This window comes from Sinocyclocheilus anshuiensis, unplaced genomic scaffold (assembly GCF_001515605.1).
Source record: "Sinocyclocheilus anshuiensis isolate Anshui unplaced genomic scaffold, SAMN03320099.WGS_v1.1 scaffold553, whole genome shotgun sequence".
Taxonomy (NCBI): Eukaryota; Metazoa; Chordata; class Actinopteri; order Cypriniformes; family Cyprinidae; genus Sinocyclocheilus; species Sinocyclocheilus anshuiensis.
In genome coordinates, this window is record NW_015539821.1 from 1,892,893 (window position 1) to 1,907,086 (window position 14,194).

Genomic DNA, 14,194 nt, shown 5'->3' on the forward strand with positions numbered 1-14,194 from the left:
ATACGATTAAGCTCAGGGAATCGAGACCACTGTATTCCAGCCACCTGCTCCACATTAGCCAGTTCCCCATACACATCCTCCCTGAGCTGCTTGAAGGACACAATTGACTTGTGGGCAGCAGGGATTGAAGCCTTGACAATTCGTGCCAAGTTCCTGCCCTGAGCCAGTGCCTCACTGGGGCAAGGTTGAATGTCCCCTGGCCGGATAAGAGAACAGCGTTTCAGTCCAAGTTTCCTGGAGAATATTTTTGAAGCTTCCCAGGAGCGCATATCTCCCCCCAGCCACAGTGTGACTTTCTTGAATTGCTCCAGATAAGGCAGGAGGATCGGAGGCAGACAGCTTACACCCCGTGGCAAGGCCAAAGATGGAAGACCGGTAGCCTGATTCACCGCCATGCTGTCTACCTCACGTCCCGTGAGCACAACCTCACTGTCCTTCCGTCCTATCAAAGGCAGGCCGAAGAGGTTGTGGTAGCTGGAGATTTTTGGAACCGTCGCTTCGATGTAGACCACGCGTCCGTCAGCTTTCATGGCAGCAGAAAGCAATTTAACACCCCGGAGACACAAGTCACGTCCACTAAACCAGGGGAACACCAAACACTTGGTGGGCTTGAAGAACCGGACACCAAATTTCTTCAGTGTGGCATTGGTGAGTTTACCAATCTGAAACATGGTTTTAATGAGCTGCACTTCCTCATCCAGGAGGTCGGAAAACGGCATAGAGCTGCTCCATATTCTTTGCACCTCCTTCATCTCCATCTCTCTTTCTTCTTGCTCCTCCATGCTCTCAGGAAACCCCAGCAGCACGTTAGGGCTGATGGAGGTCTGACTTTCATTCAACATCACCTCAATGCAATCCTGGAGGTCCTCCCAGCTCCCCTCCACTAAAGTCTCCTTACACAGAAACTGTCCCGTGGTTTTATCGATGAACAGTGAGTAATTCTCTTTTCCAGACCCTTCAGGTGCTGGTTGCATAAAAATACTAGGTGCATGTAAGCAGCTGTAGCCATCATGGAAATGGATATCTTTGGAACGAAGATACTGCTTGATATCAGTCACTGTGAGGTGCTGGGCAGGGAAATCAATGATTGACTTTGCATCTTTTCTTAATGTTCTGAAGAAATATAATGCAACAGCAGGTCTAAAATGGTTTTCAAAACAATACCAAGTTGGTGCCCTAAAACAACGCTGTAGGACTGGATGGAGGCAGGGCTGGTAAAATGATAGATATCCCCAGGGTGGAAGATGAGAGGGTTTACAAGGAATACAGCCCGTCCCCTGCAAGAGACAGCCTGCCCCCCTGAGAAACCTGCTCCTCCGCATTTAACTGTTAATTCAGGACATCAGACCTGCAATGATCACAGAAAATTTGCACAATAATATGCAGTTTAAAAATGTGACTGAAACTGAACTTGTCATAAACATGGGTCATTTGTGCTATGATTTATCTTTTGAACTTTTAAAAGTCAATATACTTGAGTTGTAAGTTAAGCCCACAAAACCTACCGTATCATATTTGTTTCAAATTTCTAAGGCCTCGAAACTATCAACATGATCAAAACTTTGCAGAAAACCTGTTGTTACACGCCTTCTGTTGTCTGATTGATAGTTTATACTTTTTATCAAGTAAAAGTATCATTCTAAAAATGTTCCCCTTCAGGTCGTGGTACCCATGTCATGATCTTTACTGCAAAAATAAGCATAGCTTTTATATTGTTAGTAATATTTCAGGATGAACACTTGGACAGAAGCAACTTTAGTTGCTTCTTGATTATAAATAATATTTTTTTAGAAAAAGCATGTTAAAATGTATTGAATATAATAAATCTGGCTTTTGAATAACATTTATTTGTACATCTCTGAATCATCATTGTATTTCATTGCAATATATGTTTTGCCGCCCACAACAACAAAATGGCAACATCTACTCAAAACCAAAGTAATGAAATTATTTACCTGTTACATTTTCTGTGATATTATGTTTAAAAAATATGATTTCAATATTTAAAAATGTAAATTACAATATATTAATATATTTATGATGGGGACATGAAAATGTAGGCTACTGCATAACAGAAATTACTTACCTATCATTAATAGCATCATCAATCATTAATAGATTATATAATATATAACAGGTCATTAGTAGATCAAATAGTTGCAAATGTCATTTATATATTTTCATATAAGAATGTACATGAACTACTGATGTATTATAATGCTTGCTACGGATTCATTAATGAAAGTTATTATAAAGCGTCACCAGAAAAATAACTATATATTGTCTATGCATGACCCTTAACATTATTACTCAACCATAAATGTACATGTATCTATAAAATTAATGAAACTACTGAAGAGAAACTGTGGCAAAAAAAAAAAAATGTATAAGAAACAAACATACCGTAAACATTTGAAATTACATATTGTACACTTACTATTCTGTAAGAAGCGCGCCAAACTGTTATCATGTGTCTGCAAGTCCTACTGAACATGAGGTCCGCACTCCAAAATACTTCCGTGTGAAACACGAAACTCTTGTCAAGACAAAGACAATTAGACTGCGTAGCCTCAAATCGCAATAAGCATATCTTTATAAATAATTAAGCTGCATTATGTTCAAATTTCCTGTAATGAAGTTGTTGGTAACTTTCTGATTGTTACAAAACTCTATTGCAACCACTCCTTATGCGCAGCTTTTATTTCCACCCGGACGACAATTTGTAACGTACATGACATTACACATGTCTTCTGACGGCTGTCCTCTACATCAAATCAATCAAAGTGCGTGATATTACTCGAACCAATACTGACAGCAATCAAAGAGTGATTTGAACTGAATGTAGGATCTCTGAAGAGGTGGCCATGACTGCTCGAGGAACACCGAGCCGTTTTTTACAGAGCGTTCTTCACAATGGTGTGGGTCGATATGTTTGTCAGCTGAAGCGAATATCTCTGATCTTCTCAAAGAAAGGCCAGGGCTCTTTAGGAGTCAGGTATGGGTTTACATCAACTGTGTTGATCATGTATAATAAAACACTTTACTTTAAAAACCCATAGAACATTTACTTTGTATGGAGACCCAGCAATTATTATTAGTTGTATTTTGTTAGTATGCCCGATATAATGTAATGTAACATAGTAGATTATATAATAAGCAATATTTAAATTGTAAACATAAATTGTCTGGGTTATGATAGAAAATATGACTAAAATATGGGATTTTTTTTAAAATAATTTTATTTCTATTTTAAAACCGTTTTAAAAAATTGTAAAACCCTTTTGTTTTGCTGGAGTTTAGGATGATACTTAATACAGTTTATGTTACAAATAGTGTGGGGTAATTTGAGTACCATGTTTCCGTGAGATCATTTGACATTATCCATTATTTGTGTTTCGTTGTAAAGCACATAATTCTAATGATATATATATATATATATATATATATATATATATATATTCCTCCAGGGATTTCATTGAAGAAGGTGTGGTCGACTTTGCCAAGAATAACCCAGGAACTGTGGTTTACATCTCCCCTCAGTCCTGCAGAATTCCAAAAATAGTAGCTGAATATTGTAAGTCTGACCTTGTCGTTTCCTGCAGTATTTACTAAATGTTTACAATTTGAACTTATAAAATGTATAAAATACCTGTGCACTCACTGTCGTTATTTGATCTATGCAGTGAATGGTAATGTGAAGGAGGAGACGGTCACCAATAAAACATCACAGGAAATTGTAGAACTTATAACCAAGCTGTCCAACCAGTCAGGACTGGACATCATCCGCATTCGTAAACCCTTCCACACAGACAGTCCTAGTATCCAGGGCCAGTGGCACCCCTTCACAAATCGACCCCCCAGCATCGATCCAGTCGGCCCACAGGCAAAATAAGAACTTTGCATAGTATTTATTCTGACTGATGTTCTGACCTATTGGAGGAGCTCTGAACTTCTGCCACAGCACACAATCAACACAAATTCAACATGTTTTCAGCAGTTACCTATTATTAGATTTTTAAAATGATACTTTTCGGTTTGATTATGACAGATTATTGGTGGCTTGATAAAGTTTATATAACAGTGAAATTGTGCTCAAATAAGATTCATTGCTTTTCACCCATCCACTGAGAAATATAACGTTTCCTTTGGGAAATAAAGTTTTGAACTGAAAATATGACTATATGCTTATATCACTCACTTGTTTTGATGTTATTACCAAAACACCCCTGCAGTAATAACTCCTAATATCTCAGAAAGCTACTCTTGACAGAATAAATTTGAACTTCGCCAGTAATAAGTCAAGGGATTCTAATAGTTACTATAGTACAGTTATTACACTAAACTAAAACTCTTGAAAAAATTACTGTGGTGCAAGATTGTTAATTGAAATAAAACACTTTTTTAATTTTTTTATTTCACTGAAATTAAATAAAAAAATGCTTTAACTTTTTTTCAGGGCAACATTTCTCATTTTAGTTTTTATGTACTAAAAACAACTAAAACTGAAATAAAAATGAATAAGAACTACATGGACATATACAAAAAAAAAGACAAAAACAACAAAATTATTAAAACATTAAAATGAAAACGGAAAATATGATACTAAAATAACATTGAAGGTATTTCATCTTTGTAAAATAAAATCTATTGAATAATTTTGCAGGGCCATTACAATTGTGACAACTTGCAGCTGTAGCACAGAACAGAAATTTTGGGTCAGGAAGCACAGGAAATCATATTATTGCAAGGCTGTAACCACATATTTATGGGTGACCGAATGTAATTTCAGAATAAACCATTAAAAACCACTTATCAAGTGTTAATGAATATTAGGGCAGAATATCTATGTTGGTTACAGTCCTGTTGATTAAAGTTGCTGAGAAACCGACATGCATTGTGTGCGTTTAATCTACAGTGACAGCGACACAAAGCTTAAGGACACGAGAGAAAAGCTTTTCTCACTCCCACACATTACTGGCAAAAAAGCAATAAACACAGTATGCCACAGACCTTGATCAGTTTGGAGGCGGGAACATTAGAATATGGCTGTAATCAGTATCAACACTTTTGGCACTTTATTTAAAAAAAACAGCAAGCTAAACTCTCTAAACAAAATGTTACTGACCACTATGAATGACATTGAGTCCACAAGCTAATTCTTTTCTTCTGGCTGTCGCTCGAACAGCAAGGTAGAGCAACTGAGTTTCCACGGAGATGAACTGGCTGCTGGGTAGTAACCTAGCAAGATAACTCGAGGTTGAGCATCTAATCAATGTAAGCCATGTATTAATGAATCCGTTCACAAGAGGGAAGTGTATTTATTATGTCCCATTTATTACAACCAGATGAGACTAGTGCTCTGTTCACATCTTTTTTCCCCAGTGAAAACTAGCTTGACCTATTATGTGGATTAAAGAAAGTTCTAAATTAAGAGCTGTGCTGCTAAATAACGGATACATGGGGGGCATACCAACAGGCCTGATACAGATGGGGATCTGGTTAAAATCTCCTACTGTGACAGAAAATGAGGTTCACGTTAGTCAGAGGTTTCTTTTTAGAGGACTTGCAGGCAAAATGATCTTTAACCTTTGGAATTCACAAGATACAGGGGCAGTAGCTATGATAATAAATACTTTAATAGGATGTAAACGTCAGATATCGTTTTGTACGTATAAGCTCTAAAATAGTGAAACCAATATGTACATGAATACACACTATGACTGACATGTAAGCATAGCAAAAACTTCGGGAAAATTTTAAGTTAAAAACTTTCTGTGTGATTATAGGGAGGCAGTGGATACACAGTGACAGCAAATGGCTAATATTTAAATCATGATGAATCACAGTTTATGACTAGAAGTACACCATAGGCATACAGCACTTAGTCAACATGAAATCAAAATTGTTTACTTTCTTAATACATGTTAATATTATGAACAATTCATCCATGCACTTTCCAACTTTCTCCATCACTGAATCAACTTTTCAGCCTCTAGTGCTCATCAAGGATGCATTTATTTGTTCAAAAATACTGTAAAAACAGTAATATTGAGACATTATTACAATTTAAAATAACTATTTTCTATTGCAATTTATTTTAAAATGTAATTTATTCCTGTGACAGCAAAGCTAAATGTTCAGCATCATTACTCCAGTTTTCAGTGTCACATGATCCTTCAGAAATTAATCTGATTTGCTGATTTGGTTCTCAAGAAACATTTCATATTATTGTCATAATTTGCCAAAAATCATGTTATTGTTTTTTTTTTTTGATGACTAGAAAGTTGTAAGGATCACTATTTACAGAAATCTTTTGTAACATTTTATATGTCTTTACTGTCACTTTTGAAGAATTAAATGCATCCTTGCTGAATAAAAGTATTAATTTCTTTAAAAACTGTATATTTTAACAGCATTGTAAATACCCTGTTTAACCTAAAACCCATTCAAATTAGTCTTATGTTGACTTGTATAATGTATTTATATCAGTGAACCAAAAAGTCAGAATTGCATTTTTGACATAAAATCTACATACGTTGACACTCGTATGCAATAGAAATAAGTCTCATGGAAGACTGATCAAAAATGTTATGTAGATCAGACAAGTGGGTGAAGTGCATGGACGCAAAATAACACCTGAATGAAAGGAAAATGTGAGAGAAGGTGAAAAAAAAGATGAGCTGAAGCACACGGAGTCAGTGTGACGGCACTTGTGTTAGCTTCACGATTTACTGGCCAAAACAAGCACATCATGTCTCTCCCTACTCTTTCTGCAGTTTTAAGAAAAGACTCCACATCTCTCTCTGCATCTTGATTGAGTCCTTGCTAAGCAGTGCTATTCCTGTCAGCAACACTGACAAACAGAGCAGCACAAGCTGGGAAAGCCACTAGGGAGAAACGACAAGAGCTGACTCGTAACACTGTTGACAAACCAGAACAAAACCGGGGTCACAATACACAAAGCAGAAATAAGACATACAGCTGTATAGATATTAGGCCTGTCAGTTGAAATGTAATAGAATTAATTACAATATGCTGATTAATTAATCAAATTAATCTCAGTTACTCACAAGACAATATTTGCAGTAGAAAACCCCCAATGTTGGGATCAGGTGGCATAATTAATTGTGTTAAAATTTTTCATTAATATACACTACTATTCAAAAGTTTGGGGACAGCGAGATTTTATTTATTTTATCAACAAAGAAATTAATACCTTCATTCAGCAAGGACACATTAAATTGATCAATGACAGTAAATATATTGTTACAAAAAATTGTATTAAAAAAAAAATGCTGTTTTTTTTAAACTTTCTATTCATCAAAGAATCCTGCAAAAAACGTATCATGATTTCCACAAAAAATTATATAAGCAACGACTGTCTTTAGCATAGGTAAAAACTTTTCTTGAATACCAAATCAGCATATTAGAATGAATTCTGAAGGGTCATGTGACACTGAAGACTGGAGTAATGGCTGCTGAAAATTCAGTTTTGCCATCACAGGAATAAATTACATTTTAGAAATCAGTTATTTGAAATGGTTATAGTATTTCACAATATTGCTGTTTTTGTATTTTACATCAAATAAATGCAGCCTTGGTGAGCATAAGAAGAAACTTCTTTCAAAAACATTGACCCCAAACATTTGAACTGTAGTGCATCAGATTTTTTAAAAACTAATTTAATTCAATTACAATAATAAACTGACAGCCCTGATAGAAATACATTTATGTCTGAGGTTTAAAAGTCAATTAACCAGGTGCATTGTCATGCGTTCAAAATGCAGAAAATCAACTAAATGCAAACTCATCAAACTTCAAACGTCCTGGCATTTTGGCTTTTACTTCCGTTTGTGAGCATCTCATTTGACAGGGAAATCTTGCATCAGAGAGAGTGTTTCTTCCATTTTGAGATCTATTCACTCCTTCTGACATCCCTAACTCATCCCTAAAGGAGGTGTTGAATTCTACAGCTGAGTGGCTCTGAAAATGACCACCTCTGTATCTGTATAAATGTCAATGATGGATGTGCTAACACTCGCTGCTCCTGTAATCTGACTCCAATCTAGTGTGAAACTGTGTAAAATGCCCAAATCTCAAGAACATGTGCCCTCACATTCATGAAATGTTGCCAACAGGCTCGAAACCCAAACTCTTTTTGAATTATTAATGAACTAGCAAAGAAGTTTGAAAATGCTCTGACTATTAGTACTTTGATAATAAAATGATTGTTATTTAAATCAGGTGCAATTAGGCAAAAACAAAAAATCTGTAAACGTCTGCATTTGAGCAATAATATCACATTGATTATGTACAAATGTGCATTTCTTTGCTGAGAAAGTCTTTGGACAGTGTTCTTAAGTCTCTTACTTCTCCTTTAAAACAAAACAACATAACCAAATTGAGTCTTGCTGTTCTTGACTGAAGATCATCTTGTGATTTTTACACTTCGAGGTCCACAGTCTAGGTGCCTTTAGCTACATTTGATGTCTATTAAAGGGGTCATATGATGCGATTTCAATTTTTCCTTTCTCTTTGGAGTGTTACAAGCTCTTGGTGCATAAAGAAGATCTGTAAAGTTGCAAAGACTAAAGTCTCAAATCCAAAGAGATATTCTTTATAAAAGTTAAAGAGTTAACCACGCCTACCTAAAACGGCTCGTTCTAACACGTCCCCACATATCTACCTCACTATGTGGGAAGATTTGCATAACGCTAATGTTCTTTTTAGCAGCATCATATGACCCCTTTAAATTCAAAGTAAATTCGGCCAAACTCAGAAATATTTTCAAGAATATATTTTCACGAGATGATTCTCAAAGGCACCGAGCCAAATAAGTTGAAGTTGTATATCGAGAAACCATGAAGAACTTCAAAAGACATGTTTCTTTTGGCTCTTATACAAAATGTAAGCCTCCATACCACAAGGGGGCGATATAGTAGTGATGCGAGATCGTGCTACACTGAGCTCTCATCTGGCTGGATGTCCAACTGTGTGTGTTTCCTCTTTTCTAGAATCCTGTTGAGCTCCTCGGTGAAGGAGTGGTAAAGCGGAGATGTCATTTCCGTGTCCGTCTGGCTCAGGAGCACGTAGCTATTCCTGTTCATCTTTCTTAGCACACTGGGCAATGTGGCCGACAGTCCGTTGGCATACTCCGATGCAGGCAGGGGTGGAGGCAGAGGAAGTGGCGGCGCAGGCGGAGGTTCCTTGCTAGGCGTGGTCTGGATGTCCGCTGGAACGATCTGTAGAAACTCTCCGTCTCTTGACATCGCTCTGCTACGCCCCTCCGTTCTGCCATTACAGTGACTGGAGATGGTTTTAAGCTCAAAGTGCGAGCTCCTCTTTCTTTCGGCTGCCGTGGTTACGGACAGAGCTTGCTGGGAGTACTTTCTGGCATTGGGAGAGTTGCGTGCACAGAAGCTAACGTACAGGAGGACCACCATTAGAACCAGACAAAGCCCGCCAAGAACAGCCACCAGAGAGATATACATAGCCTCCATGTGCCTGTAGTTCTGGAACTCTGGTCTAGAAGGCAACAGGCCCGGTGGGGGCGACTGAAGCTGCTCGACAGGACCGCTGGAAGGACTCGGAGTTGATGCGGTTGTGGTGGTGAAGAAACTTTCGGGTAAAGCCGTTGGGCTTCCCGAGAGATGTGATGCAGGAGGTGGAACGGGTTGGACCCGTACCACGTAGCTGCGAACGGGAACCCAGACACCGTTCTCTACTGCGTAACAGCGGTAGTGTCCACTTTGCTGGTTCTGAGTTCCAATGATGAGGAGGCCATCAGTGCCGGTGCGGTAGCCGAAGTCTATGCCGTAACCTTGCAGCTGCTGACTGTTCAGTGTCCAGTGAGGGGTGGCCAGGTTAGAACGAATCTCACACTGTAACAGAACATCATCTCCTGCCATCACTGCACGTGTCCGGTGCATGACAAAACCTGGCAAAATGTGAGACATTATTAGTCTACACTTAAAAGTCACCTGACTAGGCTGCTCAGAAATTATTCACATGCAAACACACCATCACTTGTAATATTAGTACAGCCTCTGCTTCCCATCTGGATGTCCTGGACGAGACTATATCTACAAGACACAGAGTTGCACTTATTAATGCCATTAATCGAAGCATGCAGAACATTCTGTGAATTTATTTTGGACACTGGGCCTGAAAATTAACACCAAGAGACCAATGAAAGTAAAAATTGGCTTTAGCAAGAAAATAAGTCACTTTACTCACCAGCTGGCTGGTAGCTTTATTAGGAATGTTAACATTAGATGGTTTAAATCACATTGTAAGAACAATAGCCTGACTCTCACTGATGCACATCTTCCAACAACTTTTATCTCATTGGAAAGTTTACCATCAGAGGTTTATTTAAGATACCTAAAGTTGTTAATTTCTCAATATTCCTCATTTGTGTATTTTCATTTAAGACAGGCTCATAATTGTGGTGACGCAATGACCTGCACTATTTATCATAAATATGCAAGACAAAAACAGCTAAATCCATTGTCTTAAGAACTAATTTAAAAAATAATAATAATAATGCAAGTTTCATATAAAATAAATATTTATTATATATCATGAAAAACTACAAAAATAAAAATATTTATATAAATCATATAAAATTTAAATATTTAAACATTTTTTACAAATGCGCTGATATTAAAATTCTGAAAATTCTAGCTAACTAAATAAATAAATAAAGAACTACATACAAAAATAATCATGCAAAATAAAACTAAAAACATCACTACAACTAAAATAAAAATGTTTGTATGCTAGTTAATTTAGACATCGCAACATTACAGCATAAAATATATCCAATAAAGATAATTGCTTTTTTGAAATCTGCTATAGAAAAATATATACTGTTTGAATCAAAATCTTAAAATAAGCAAAGATCATACTATATATCCAATATCAGCCAGTAAAAATTCAATATTGGTCTCTGATATGATGACATTATATTGTGCATCCCTAGTAATTTTTCTTAAATCATCTGCCACTGTCACAAAAATGACTTTTGGACTATGGTGACATACATAGTACATATGTGAAAACTGTTATTAAAAACACCAGATACCTGCATTTACCTGTTAGCGTAAGCTGCTATTTCAGCACATGCTCTACCATCCCAGCCGCAGAATGGATCTCGTGCAAACACACAGTCATAACAGGAGGTGTAGCGCTCACAGGATGACAGGGGTACTTGCACCACTCCGGTGGAGGCGCTCACATAGATACTGTTCTGTTGAACAAAAGTGCACATCCTAACTTTTGGGGGATCCAAAAGCGTTTGTACTATATGCTTGGATTTTATGCTGGTTTTTAATGGGTGCTAGGTGTATCATGTACCTGCTTTTGTGATATTACCATGTTATTGATTGGTTGTTTCTTCTTGAACAGCTGAAGCTCCTCAATGATGTGAACACGGTTTCTGATCTTTACAGCCCTGTGTAACCAGCCCTCATCTGAAGAGAAGCACACAAACCAAGTTTCAAAGTATGAACCCAAATATACACTACCGTTCAAAAAGTTTGTGGTCAGTAAGATTTTTTTTTAAATAAATGAATAATTTTATTCAGCAAGCATGTATTAAATTAAAGAAAAAGATATTACTAATTTTACAAAACATATCTTTTGAACTTTCTATTCATCAAATTATTCTTTAAAAATGTATCACAGTTTCCATAAAAATATTAAGCACCACAACTGTTTTCAACATTGATAATAATAAGAAATGTTTCTTGAGCAGCAAATCAGCATATAACAATGATTTCTCAAGGATCATGTAACACTGAAGACTGGAGTAATGGCAGTTTTATTGTATTTATGTTCAAACAAATGGAGCCTTGGTGAGCATAAGAGACTTCTTCTTAACATTAAAAAAATCTTACCAACCCCAAACTGTTATAATCTTAATATCACAATCAAAAATCTATCAAAATGACCATTTAATCTCAATATCAAAATAATAACTAGCAATGGAAATAGACTCCTCTTACCTGTTCCAATGAAGAGCATGTCATAGACACGTCCATCCAAACCCACAACCTGTTTTACGGCGATCTTGGTGTAGTCCGCGCTCCTCTGGAGCAACACAGGACGTCCTCCCACTGGCTGGATCTGTCTGGACATTAAAGCATGTCTCCGGGCGAAATTCAGTACGTTGTCAGGGAGATCCCGGGAGGAATTTATGAGCAGGGCACGATGCTGATCAGTTATACACTAAAGAGAAACAAGGCCACTGTTATGTAACATTCCTGAGAAGAGTGAAAATAGAAACAATGCAATTGACTCCAATACAAGTCCCAAAGAGCTGTCCTATTATAACAGATATTATGAGATTATTTTGCATCTCACCGAACCAGGCCTCGGTTCTGGAACTTTCCCAGTGTACTCCCTCCATTTGGTGTCCTGTAGTTCCATGTAAGGCCCATCAAAAGCTGTCTGGACATCTCTGAGGGAATATTGACACACTGCAGACATCTTAACATTTCTCCTGGCAGTGAGAAAGAGAATGAAAAAGGGGGAGAGATTAAAGGAATTTTCCTGGTTTAATACATCCTTAGCATAAAATTTTTTTGATTCGTTCCCTTAAAGGGATAGTTCATTTTTAAATATAACTCCGATTGTATTCATCTGAAAGAAGAAAGTCATATACACCTAGGATGCCTTGAGGGTGAGTAAATCAAGGGGTAATTTTCATTTTTGGGTGAACTATCCCTTTAATTTGTACAAACAATCAAAACTCATCATATTTACAGCCATACAATTGCAATACAATGGGGCAAGGCATTTCAAAGGATTAAAAGCAGAAATGTGAAGCTCATATTTTTATTAAAGTGCTTATATTATCCCTGAATAATGAAATTAGTCAGAAAAAATATGTTAAAAAAACTTTCTGTTTTTATCTTTATGTATCACATTTTATAAAATCAAGTTTTTGCAGTAATTTATTGATCACATCATGTTGCTGAATTTTTGTAAATGTATTTTCCACTGCATTTATAATAAGGAACACTTAACATTTATACACTTCCATTGTACACACATTACTGTATGCACAATTATTTTAGGTCAATTGTTGTCTGTTGTAAATCAACAGCATTTGACATATTCTGTCAATATAAATTTGAACTGAACCCAGTATATTTCTTTAATAATACTACTGTATATAAACACTAAGTCTGTTATCCTGAGTGCCAGTGACACCACTGTGGAATTGCAAACATTGCTGAAAGACCAAATTTCTATGCTGTTGGGCAAATGTAGTAAATTATTTACTAATTCATTTGTGTGTGATGGATGAAGAAGAAATCAACTTGTCATATTTCAAGCAATGTTTTCTAAACTTACAAATGACAGTCCCTGAACCGGTATCCTTATAGAGAAAGACAGAGCTTATAAAGCACACAAGCACAGAAACAAACCCACTGCATTTTTTTCACCTGTGGGACATAACACTAGAAAGCCTCAAAATGAAATACTAATGTTATTACTCCCTTCAGGCCGTTAAAAGGGTTTGCCACTCAGTGCTCTGTCCTGTTTACTACCTGGAAATGGGTTTAATGGGAGAACTTGGTCCCCAACTAGTCTGTAGACATTTAACGGACAATTTAATGTAGCATGACTCTGCATACTCTCTCTCTCTCTCTCTCTCTCTCTCTCTCTCCTGCCAATTCAAATACTGGCCCTGTGTCCTATTGTGAGTGTCCCTGCTATAGTAAGGAAAGCACATGGGAATATTTAGAGATGAGCTCTCATGCTAAAATCCATTAGTCAAAAAACCTCAGAGAATGAAGATAACAGGGTCACATGATAGAAGATTATTGCTACTTCTGTTCACATCACATTTAATGAGACTGCAGCACCCCTCTCACTGTAAAACATTTATCCCACTAAAACTGAAGGCTTAGGTTTAACTGCAGCCTTAAATTTTAAGCAAAATCAATGCGGTGCCACAGTTATAACTTGAAGTGATAACATTGCACTTTTTAACTACTTTGAATTAGATTACTGACCATCTATCTATCTATCTATCTATCTATCCCTTGCCTTCCTAGACAAAATTACATTTCAGTTTTAATTTATTTTAAATTGAATCCTGTTTGCTTCCATAATTCAAATTCAGGAACTGAACTGGAATTTAAAGGGATAGTTCACCCAAAAATTTAAATTCTGTCATTAA

At 36.7% G+C, this 14,194-nt stretch overlaps 2 protein-coding genes and 1 long non-coding RNA gene across 8 annotated transcripts in view; 1 reads left to right on the top strand and 2 right to left on the bottom strand.

The window, feature by feature from the left end:
• Nucleotides 1–2,864, bottom strand: part of LOC107684073 (twinkle protein, mitochondrial-like) — a 9,441-nt gene extending 6,577 nt beyond the window's left edge. The window contains exons 1-2 of the mRNA XM_016480232.1: nucleotides 2,438–2,864; nucleotides 1–1,348 (exon numbers count right to left, since the gene is read on the bottom strand). The exon at nucleotides 1–1,348 is cut by the window's left edge and continues 23 nt beyond it. Of these exons, the coding sequence (XP_016335718.1) occupies nucleotides 1–1,322 (1,322 nt within the window). The 5' untranslated portion in view covers nucleotides 1,323–1,348; nucleotides 2,438–2,864. The remainder of the gene's footprint in view (nucleotides 1,349–2,437) is intronic.
• LOC107684074 (uncharacterized) overlaps nucleotides 1–9,040 on the top strand; it is an 11,689-nt gene extending 2,649 nt beyond the window's left edge. The window contains exons 2-3 of the long non-coding RNA XR_001633811.1: nucleotides 8,940–8,941; nucleotides 9,027–9,040. This is a non-coding gene — a long non-coding RNA (uncharacterized LOC107684074). The remainder of the gene's footprint in view (nucleotides 1–8,939; nucleotides 8,942–9,026) is intronic.
• The window catches only part of LOC107684071 (semaphorin-4G-like), a 29,864-nt gene continuing 24,391 nt past the window's right edge, over nucleotides 8,722–14,194 (bottom strand). For all 6 annotated transcript variants that reach the window (XM_016480231.1, XM_016480226.1, XM_016480230.1 and 3 more), the window contains 6 exons: nucleotides 12,367–12,505; nucleotides 12,009–12,231; nucleotides 11,359–11,474; nucleotides 11,097–11,251; nucleotides 10,021–10,082; nucleotides 8,722–9,937 (listed from right to left, as the gene is read on the bottom strand). In XM_016480231.1, the coding sequence (XP_016335717.1) occupies nucleotides 8,958–9,937; nucleotides 10,021–10,082; nucleotides 11,097–11,251; nucleotides 11,359–11,474; nucleotides 12,009–12,231; nucleotides 12,367–12,505 (1,675 nt within the window). In that variant the 3' untranslated portion in view covers nucleotides 8,722–8,957. The remainder of the gene's footprint in view (nucleotides 9,938–10,020; nucleotides 10,083–11,096; nucleotides 11,252–11,358; nucleotides 11,475–12,008; nucleotides 12,232–12,366; nucleotides 12,506–14,194) is intronic.